The sequence below is a fragment of the Galeopterus variegatus genome, unplaced genomic scaffold, assembly GCF_000696425.1.
Source record: "Galeopterus variegatus unplaced genomic scaffold, G_variegatus-3.0.2 Scaffold23715, whole genome shotgun sequence".
In the NCBI taxonomy this organism is placed as follows: Eukaryota; Metazoa; Chordata; class Mammalia; order Dermoptera; family Cynocephalidae; genus Galeopterus; species Galeopterus variegatus.
Window position 1 is genome coordinate 136 of NW_007749826.1, and position 10,441 is coordinate 10,576.

At 50.2% G+C, this 10,441-nt stretch overlaps 1 protein-coding gene across 1 annotated transcript; it reads left to right on the forward strand.

The window, feature by feature from the left end:
- Window positions 1-2,372: 2,372 nt before the first annotated feature.
- LOC103583510 (L-amino-acid oxidase-like) lies at window positions 2,373-9,783 on the forward strand. The gene is given in 7 exon segments (XM_008564807.1): window positions 2,373-2,558; window positions 2,827-2,939; window positions 3,709-3,910; window positions 5,527-5,595; window positions 7,678-7,769; window positions 8,957-9,325; window positions 9,327-9,783. Coding segments are annotated over 7 exon segments (1,488 nt in total).
- Window positions 9,784-10,441: the final 658 nt, after the last annotated feature.

Below are 10,441 nucleotides of genomic sequence, written 5' to 3' on the forward strand. Positions count from 1 at the left end.
AGAAAGGCTGAATTCTGATGAATGTGCAGATACATACAGTAAAAGGAATTAGAAAGCCAGACACACAGGTTCTTAAGGCAGGCTGGAGAAGCAGGGGAGCCCTCGGGAGAGTGGCCAGAGACAGGCAGACCAAAGGACTGGAGGAAGAAAGTCCAGGCTGGGCACTGCCTCCGGGCCTGGAAGCTGGGATGAAATGCAGAGGCAGAGAGAAGCATCACAGGAGGCCCCAAAGCATCCGTCCGTGTATCCGTCTCTCTGCCCACCCATCCACTCGTTTATTTGTCCATACATCTCTCCGTTCATTAGTTCATCCATCTGCTCATTCTTCCACCCCTGCATTCCACAAATGTGCTGAGTGATCACTATGAGGCAGGTTCTGTGCAGAGGGGTTGATTTCTGGTTCAAGATGGAGAAGACAGGAGATTGAGCAACTGTCTCATATACTCTGTGCAAGAATTGAAGGGACCACAGCAAGCTGTTAATGGTGATGGGTGGAACAGAGCCGGGGAGTGTGCAGTTACACCCAGGAAGCAGGAGGGGTACAAAGGATTGGTCCCTCTGTGCTTCTGTTTTCTGTAATGCTGCTATGCCTCTCTATCCTAAGGGAAAGGAGAAAGGTGGCCTGAATTATAAATACTGACATGGAAGACAGGAGTACATTCACATATGCCCATGCAAATACACATGAAAAATGAATACGGTACACATTTTTAACCATGCACAGTGGTAAGTGTTCCTAGAGAGTTGGGTGGGAACCAGCCTCTCTCTTCTTCACTATGGGGAAAGATGCAGAGGAACAGACTGCATCAGTCAGCTTGGGATGCCATAACAAAATTCTACAGACTAGGTGGCATAAACAACAGAAATATATTTTCTTGGAGTTCTGCAGGCTGGATATCCTAGGTCAAGGTGTCATCAGTAGGTCTGGCTTCTCTGGAGGCCTCCTCCTTTGGTTGGAGATGGCCACCTTCTCACTGTGTCCTTACATGTGTGCATTTTCCTGGTGGCTTTATGTGTGTTCAAATTTCTCTTTCCTATAAAGATTCCAGTCAGATTGTGTAGTGGATTGAATTATGTCCCTCAAAACTCCCTGAAGCTTGAATTGTGTCCCCCAAGTTTTATGTATTAGAAACTTAGCCCCCACTGTGACTGTTAAGATGGTGGGAAATCCTATTATTGGTAATTGAAAGGTGGAGCCTTGAAGAGGTGATTGGATTGTAGGACCGTGCAGTAGTGAATGCATTTAAAATGGTGGCCAGGGGTGTGGTTCTGAGGGCTTTAAAAGAAGAGAGTCTGTCTCTTTCTCTCTGCTCTCCCTGCTTCCACCATCTTCTAATCTGAGACTCCTGAGTCACTGTCACCACCACTAGATGGACTTTGGACTTCCCAGCCTCAGAACCCATAAGCAATAAATGTCGTTTTTCTTTATAAATCACCCAGTCTCAGATATTTTGTTATAAGCAACAAAAACAGACTAATACGGATTGGATTAGGACACAGTCTAATGACCTCATTTTAACTCAATCGCCTCTTTGAAGGCCCTGTCCCCAAATGCAGTCACATTCTGAGGTCCTGGGGGTTAAGGCTTAAACATACGAATTTTGGGGGACATAATTCAGCTCGTAACACAGAGGATAGTTTTAAAAACAACAACAAAAGAACACAGCAATCACAAAGTACACAGTTTTCATGGGCTCCTAGACAGAAGGTTCGGCACATCTCTCCTGGGAGCTGAGCCAGAATGCAACGGAAGCACATCAGGAGGCAGGTATGGAAATGCAAGCTCATAGTCTGACAAACTCTAACTGTGATGAGCTGGGGCCGTCTCTAGGAAATGACCCCATGATGTCTCTCTGGGGCTTGGGAAGCTGGCAGCCTGCCAGGCACATCTCAGAGACTGTCTTCGTTATTAAACAATGTCTTGATGCTCTCCATTCTCACCTGGTTCTTCCACGGCTGCAGTGAATTAGGGTCTTCTCACTGCAGTAAACATTCTATCAACCCCAAAGGGGGAATAGTGGCACCCGATGAGGTGGGCAGGTCCACCTCACCTGTCCCCTGTCTCCTGTGTAACAGTCCAGGTGATGGCAGGCCCCTTGGGCAGGTGTGCAGTCTGCACCTGGGTAGGGGTCATTGATCCCTGAAGGGGCATCTCTGACCAGCAGCAGGGTCAGGAGGGCGCAGTGCGAGCATGGTAGGTCCCATGACTAACGCACCTTCTGGTAGGGGAAGAAGAAAATGGGACTGCCAGATGTTGCATCGCAGTTCCAGTGATACAACCACTTCCTTGGTCAGCAGCCATTTGCCTGACTGCTCTCTCCACAGCCATGTGTATGGGTTGGCTGGCCCTTGCTCTCCTGTCTGTGCTCAGCATGGGCCAGCCCATGGCCTTCAACAGCCAGCTTGTCAAGTGCTTGGAGCATCTCCAACATGAAGAATTAGTTCAGCTAGCCCAGAACAGGCTGGGGCAGACAGCAGAAAGGAAACAAATAGTAGTGATTGGGGCAGGGATGGCTGGGCTCACCGCCGCCAAGACCCTGCAGGATGCTGGCCACCAGGTACACAATGGGACTTAGGCTTTGAGTTGGGAGGTGGGAGAGTGGGCAGTAGATGGCCCTAGAGAGCTGGGGATGAGGGCTAGGTCGAGCGCTCTAGGCTGGGGTAGAAGGGATAGAAGACCCAGGCGGTCTAATTCCATAAGGGAGGGAGATCTTGGGAAGAGGCCCAAAGGGTTGTGGATCTGAGCCTGCCAGAGGGGAAGAGGAGGGTGTGATGTGGAGGGATCATGGCCAACCCGTTAAGTCTAGGAAAGGGCTATCTTTCTAGGTGACTGTCCTGGAGGCCCCAGGGCATGTGGGTGGAAGAATAGAGACCCACAGAGTGCCTGGAGCACAGTGGGACATAGAGCTGGGTGCCATGAGGATCCCTGTCAACCACAGGTATGGTCAAGAGAAGCGGGGGAAGGTGAGGGAGGGTGGGGTGTGGGCGGTCGGCACCAAGGATGAGAAACAGAGGTGGGTAGAGTCCTTTACTGGAAGCCAGAGGGCTGGAATCTGATCCAACTCATTTCACAGCTCTCCTGGCTGTGGATTAATGTTTTAATCCACATAATTGGCATAACCACACCTGCCTTGACTACCTAGGAGGCTGTACTGAGGATCACAAAAGATAATGAAGAAGGGAGAGCACCTTGGAAAGTCAGAGCAGTTTGCTAGGTTTGCTAATGACATAAATATGAGTATTGTTCCTAGAAGGTGTGGTGTCTCACGGAAGCCCCAGAATCCAGGGGGGCCATCCTGAAGGGGTGAGTGGGGGTTTGAGGATGCAGACTGGAGGCTTGGGAACAGTGCACGTGGCCTCGGGAGAGGATGAGCCCGGAGCACCCTCCCCAGGCCTCCTTCATGCCACCTCCAGGACCTGGAGTAGACACACCTGAAGTCCTGAAGGCCACAGTTCTCAGGCAAAGTGAGAGAGATCTCAGCCAGTGCAGAAGGCCAGCCTGGTGTGGTGTGACCACAAGAATGGTGGCTCAATTCCCTCCTGGTCCCACTGCCATTAATCTGGTTTGGTGACCAGGAGGCTTGCCATCCCTTCTGTGATGGGAGGCCAGAGGTGGCCCTAGAGAATCTGTGGGGGGCAGGACGTGAGTGCAGGGAAGCCTGGCTGCTTTCTTATTCTGGCTAGAGTAGTCTTTGACTCACCCCACAGGCTCTCCCATGAGTTCATCAGGAAGTTTGGGCTGAACCTCAAGGAGTTCTGCCCTTACAACAACCAGACCAGGATGCTGATCAATGGGGTGCAGCAGCTCACGGGGGATGTGCAGTCCAATCCCAGCCTTCTGGGCTACCCAGTCAGGGCAGATGAGGTGGGGAAGACAGCAGAACGTCTCTTCAATAAGTCACTGTGGAAGGTAAGCCGAGGTGGGGAGCAGGGTGATTCTGATGCAGGTTGCCAACAGTTTTGGGTCATCTCAGGCAAACTTCCCCAAGTTTTTCTGATTCCTTAAGTGAATTGGAAGGATTTCTGCCCCAGACCCCAGGCCCATGCACAGGAGGGCTCGCCAGCCTGGCCTTTGTCTGCCCTGCCTTACCCTCACAGCCGCTTCCCATCTCAGCCACATGCTCAGCAGTCATTGTGCACTCTCAGATCCCAGACATTTCCACATGTGCTTGAGCAGAAAGCAAATCAGTTGCCATTGTAATCATCATGGGCAGATCCAGGGTAAAGCAGAGAGAGACCCACAGCTGAACTCTGGATTTGAATGTGCTGTGTGACCCTGGGCAAGACACTTGCCATCTCTGTGCTCCAGTTTCTGTAAAATGACCATAGTACTGGAGCCTGTCTCCTGGATTGATTGTGAGATTAAGTGAAAGGATGCATGTACATACAGTGATCAGAACTGTGCCAGCCACATAGCCAGTGCCAGAATTATAGTCATCTTTATAGATATGTGGTCAAAGAGGAGAAACAATGCTGGTTCCTGCCTACAACACCTGTCCACCTTTTTCTGTCTGGCCTGTTGTATTAGTCCATTCCTATTGCTTATAATAAAATACCTGAAATGGGGTAATTTATAAAGAAAAACGATATTTATTGCTTACAGTTTCTGAGGCTCAGAAGTCCAAAGTCCATATGGTGGTGACGACAATGACCGAGGGGTCTCACATTGCAAGATGGTGGAAGCGGAGAGAACAGAGAGAGAGACAGACAGACAGACTCTCCTCTTCTTTTAAAGCCTCAGAACCACACCCCTGACCACCATTTTTAATGCATTCACTACTGCAGGGTCCTACAGTCCAATCATCTCTTCAAGGCTCCACCTTTCAATTACCATAATAGGATTTCCCACCCTCTTAACAGTCACAGTGGGGGCCAAGTTTCTAATACATAAAACTTGGGGGACATAACTCAAGCTTCAAGGATTTTGCGGGGGACATAATTCAATCCACTATACCCAGGTTTACCCAGCTTTGACAGTGCCTTTGTATTTCCTGACCCCTGGCCCAAGGGGATCTTGGCGTGACGGCCTGACTCGTGGGACAGACACTGCTCATGGGAGGCCTCTGCCCAAGTGTCCTACCTTTGCTGAAGTGTTGTCCTGCTTCGGCTCAGCGTAAGTGTGCCCAGCTCCTGGACTCTGGTCCAGCCTCACTCAAAGCCCTCCAGCACCCATGACATTCACAATGGCCTCAGAGGCATACAGAAATGTCCCCATACAGGACAAGGGGGTAAACTTCCCACCTCTGGGAGCTCCAAGGCCGATGCGGAGCCCTTGTTCCTACTTTTACATACCCTGAAGTATGTCTAAGGGCGGAAGTGAAGTTTCCATTATGGGAGACGCCAGTCTGGTTGTGGGACACATTCCTGAAGCCCAGGACTCATATAAAGCAAGCCTCAGACACACACAAGGAGAAGAGAGTGAACAAATGACCATGGAACATGGGGGCTGGATGGGGCAGGGTCAAGGGCCTGTACCAAGCAGACCTTCACCAACACACCCTTCTCCCCTCCTTCCTTTATGCCCAGGTGGTGGAGGAGCTGGAGAGGAGCAGCTGCAGCCGGGTGCTGAAGAAGTACGACTCCTACTCCACCATGGCCAGGCCCAGCATCCCCGATTCTTGCTGCTCACATCCCACCCTGTCACAGCTCCCCAGAAACTGTGGCAGAACCATCACCCCCTTCCCAGACTTGTAGCAGGAGAGGGGATGTTCAGCCTTAGACTTGCCCTCCCTGCACACAGATGTCCTCCTAGGTCCACTCCAAACCTTCCCATGGCTCGTGGTTCCCCAAGAAGGAAGAGTCCTCTGTTGCTTATCTGCACGTCTTGCTATTTATTAACTATGCCATCGAGAAAACTCTCAGGGCCTTTAAACTGGCTGTTTCATGTGTCTGGATGCTCTTCCACACATGTACACATGGCTCACCCCTTACCTTCTTCAGGTCTTGGTTCAAATGTCTCCTTGGAATTGAGACAATTCCCTCCTTCTCCACCTGAAAGTCACTTCCTATTTGCCCTTCCCTGATTTATTTTCCACCAAAATATCATATCATACTGTAAGGAAGGAAGGAGGGAAGAATGAGAAGTAGGAAGGGAAGAAGAGAGTAAGAAAAGGAAGGAAATAAACAAAGATAATCCACCGAAAGGAAAGTAACCAAAGACTATTTATTCACAGTTTGCTATATCAAGGGAGTCAACCACCACCACTTGCATTTGGCAGAAGCTCAAAGGCAGGAAAAGGTGTGGGAAAGTCTTGTATACATATAGTGGAAAACAGGGAAGGTTTCTGATGGGCACTGTTCGGAGGCTGTTGGCGTAGGGAAACTGGAGGCAGCTAACTAGAAGGGTGGGCACCTGTGTCATTGGCTAGGGGAGGATATTTGGGTTTCTCTGGTTGGTTCTGAGTTGGAAGCTGAGCAGAGGAGGGAGTGCAAAAATAGGGAAGCTGATAGTCATTGACCAAGACCTAGGTTGATTGCTGCTAGGTTGTGATTTGGCTTCCTAGGCTGTTTGCTTTTTCAAAGGTTGTAGGTCAAAGTCCTATTGTCATATGTGGTCTGGCTATTGTATACTCAATGTTCAAAAGGCAGGGAGGGAGGGATTGGTGAAAAAGATGAGCCAGAGATGATCCCCAGTGCCCCGTTCCCCACCATCCATCCCCTGCAACTAATTTCCTCACAGAGAAGCTGACCAACTTCTCTGGGTCCAAATTGTCGAAGTTAAAGGTCTTATTGACCAGTATGTGTCTGAGCACTTTCTGACATTGCTGTCCCTGAGATTATGGGGTCCTGCAGTCTCATGTCTGGTTTAAACAAGCATGTTTATAAAAGGCATTTTGCCCAGGCATATGTTAGGATGGCAGGGCCCAGCCATCCTGATGGCCCCTTTCAGGCCTACTCCCCAGATGCCCAGCCTCCAGGCCTGCCTACACTGGTGACAAGGGGACTAAATTGGCCATCGACACCCCTCAGCCCTAGCTGGACCAGATGGTCAGACACCCTAACCAGTGAAGATCTTCCAGGCAGCGCTGTTATATCCTCCCTAGCTTTGCCTGAGAGAAGGGAGCAGGGGCAAAGCACAGGGTACAATCACTGATCAATGGGTGCATCAGAAGCAGAACCTCACAATCACTTGCTGGAGGGGTGGCCGGGACAGTGGGATGGTAGGGGTAGATGTAGGGAGTCAGAGCAGAGTGAAAAGAAACACTCACTACCCAGATTCCTCCTGGGTTGGCATTACGAGGCAGGTCAGAGAAGCCAGGCCGGGGCTAATATACGTGCAGGTGGACATGAAGACAGAGCCTCACTTTCCCCATCTGTAAAACAGGAGTTCTCAGGATTATATATGAGGATTATACAAGTGAAGGGCTCAGAAGAGTGTCTGTAGGTGGAAAGTGACCCTGAGTAGTGGCTATTTTCTGCATTATTAGGACCAGGGAGCATTTCAAGCACCATCTTCAGAGCTCTGAGTGCAAGGTAGTCCCTCGGCAGTCCCTAGGGGCCCAGCTGAGGGCACATTCCACCCTGTCCATTTCTGTTCCTCCCTGTCCTGGGGTGGGAAGCAGGAACTCTCATGTTGGCTCCCTGGACATTCTGACCTACCTACCTTCTCTCCTTGCACATGGTTGCAGGAGCACCCGATCAAGGTGGGGAACCTGAGCCTTGGGGCTGTGCCGATAGATGATCGGGGACCTGTTGAATGCAGATGCTGGCTACTATGAAGCCTTTATAGAAACTTTGCATGACAGCATCTCCTCCTTCCAGGAGCCCTGGTGGGTAATGAGGTGGGTAGCATGGGTTGACCAGTTACCAATGAGAACAGTGGTAGAAAGAAAAAACTAGATAAATCAGGTGAAAATCCCAAAGGAAATGGGAGTGAGGGATGGGGGAGGCAGGGGGTTCCAAATTCCAGTGAGACTCAGAATCACTGGAGGTGGAAGGGTGCTTATTAAACACAGATGGCTGGACCTTCCCCACAGAGTCAGTAGATCTGACAGAGTGATGCATTTCTGACATATTCCCAGTGAGGCTGCTGCTGCCTTTCTAGGCACCCCACTTTGAGAACCACTGACTAAGGGGATATCGAGAGGCTACAGATCTGCTCTGCTTTGGGCCTCACCTGTTCTGTTACACAGACTGTCACCTTAGCTCTGCTTCAGGGGTCCATGCAGGGGGCACTTGTTAACTTCCAGCCCAGGAAGTTGTATCAGGGGCACCTAACACACACCCTGTCCATCAAACCCCTAGTCACTGACCATGCAATCTCTGGCTACAAAAATAAACTAAACTGGGATTTACTTTCACTCAGAGTTCTGTGACGGGATTCAGACACAACAGACTACAGACATTTACAAGAGGGCAACTGAGCTGGTGAGCCCTGATAGATTTAGTGATTTGAGCATCCAGGCCTCTTCGTTCCCCAGTTGCTTCCTTCTACTTCTCCCCAGCCTTTTTTCTCAGGGTGAATCAGTTCAAATTCAAGCCAAGAGTTGCCACAGAGGGAGAATGGAAAACAAGGGGGTTTTAAGACTAACCAAGTGGGGGATAATAATGCTAAGACTGCATTCTTTGAGGGCCACCCAGTGTTGGGCTCTCTCTAGGGGCATTATGGAAGGGGCTGAGCATGCCCGTAAAAGCCCATGTTCTCTATCAGCCCCGAGGCCAGGCATTCTGCATGGAGGTGGCCACTGAGGGGAAAGAAGGGGTTGGGCATGCTCACGGGGGATGCATTTTTCTGATTGTCAGCCCAAATCTATGCCTTTTCCTAGTTTCCTGGAGCTAAGGGCCACCCTGAGTGGGTGGCCCAATGCTTATCTCCCTTGCACACATGCAAGACTACTAGACACAATAGCAAGACTATTAGAAGACTCAGCCACTGCCCAGTCCAAAGGACCAATCCTCTGCATGGCCTTGTGCATCAACCGGCTTCTTTCTCCTTCCTTTGCCTGCTCAATCTCAGGTTTGATGAAATCACTGGGGGCTTTGACCAGCTCCCCCAGGCCCTGCACGATGCCTTTTTGATGGGGACAGTCCACCTCCATTCACCAGCAGAGGAATTGGAGACATCTGGAGACCGCATCCACATCATTCACCAAACACCCGATCCTCTGCAGCCCCGGGCTCGTCCGACCGCCGATTGTGCGGTGGTGGACAGCACAGCCAAGGCTGCCTGGCTTCTCTGTTTTCAGCTGCCTCTCTCCCCAGACAAGGAGGATGTATTGCATTCTGTCCACTACAGCAGCACCACCGAAGTGATCCTGGCCTGCATGCAGCGTTTCTGGAAATGCAACAGCATCTTCGGTGGCAAGTCCAGCACCGACTGGCCTTCCCATCTACTACCCCAATCACATCTTCCCCAATGGCATAGGGGTCATCCTGGCCTTCTATACTGTGGATGGTGACTCCATGTTTTTTGCTGCCATGGACCATGCCCAGGTGGTGGATGTCATCCTGGATGACCTGGCCGCTGTCCATGACCACCCCAAAGAGGAGCTCCGGGCCTTGTGCCCCTACTCCAAGATCAAGCACTGGAGCCAGCACCCTTATTTCATGGGCGGCTTCACCTTCTTCACCCCCTGCCAATATATAGACTATGCCCAGGAGCTCTGCTGGCCAGAAGGGTGGGTCCACTTTGCTGGTGAGCACACTGCCCTGCCCCATGGCTGGATTGACACGGCCATCAAATCAGGGCTCAGAGCCGCTAGGAGCATCCAAGAGGCCATGGGCTTGGCTTTGACAAAGGACCCCAGGGATCCAATAAAGCCCCGCTCCAAAAGTGTCCTATAGCCAACTTCATGACACCCAGTTCCACCAGGAAAAGACTGAAAACTCACCATCTCACTTTATCTCCATCCTTACCCAAAGACGCCAGTCCAAGAGGTGCCACCCAAGTCCAAGAAAAGCAGTTCCTTGAACATTTGGCCACCTATGACCTTGGATTTATTAGCAATGTCTCAACAACAACAAGATGTCATAGAGTGATTAAAACAATAAAGTGCATGTTACATTTAAGCCTATCCCTAAGTGTTTTATGTATATTCTAGGTGGCACTGAATAATTTTATTGTTGAGTGTTGAGGGCTAGAGAGGCCCTTGCCTTCCAAGGCCCTCTGGGATCCCTCCATCTTCTATGATTCCTTTAATCTGGGTCTAGCTCTAGCTCCCCTCGCTACCTCCACTCCTCCGTCTCCCATGACTGTGAATTTTAAGAGAAGTTGGGTACATAGGAACTTATAGAGAGGAAATCGTGTGGCTAGCAACACACTCAATACTTCCCATGTTATCACAGCAATCCCTGGTGTACATATTCTAAAATTACTTTATGTTACATGAGAAAAACTGATTCTCAAAGAGGTTAAATATTTGCCTGAGATCACAAATGCTGGTCCAAATTGGTCAAAATCTTCACCTAACTTCAGATAAAACTGCAAATCCTCTTGCTTATT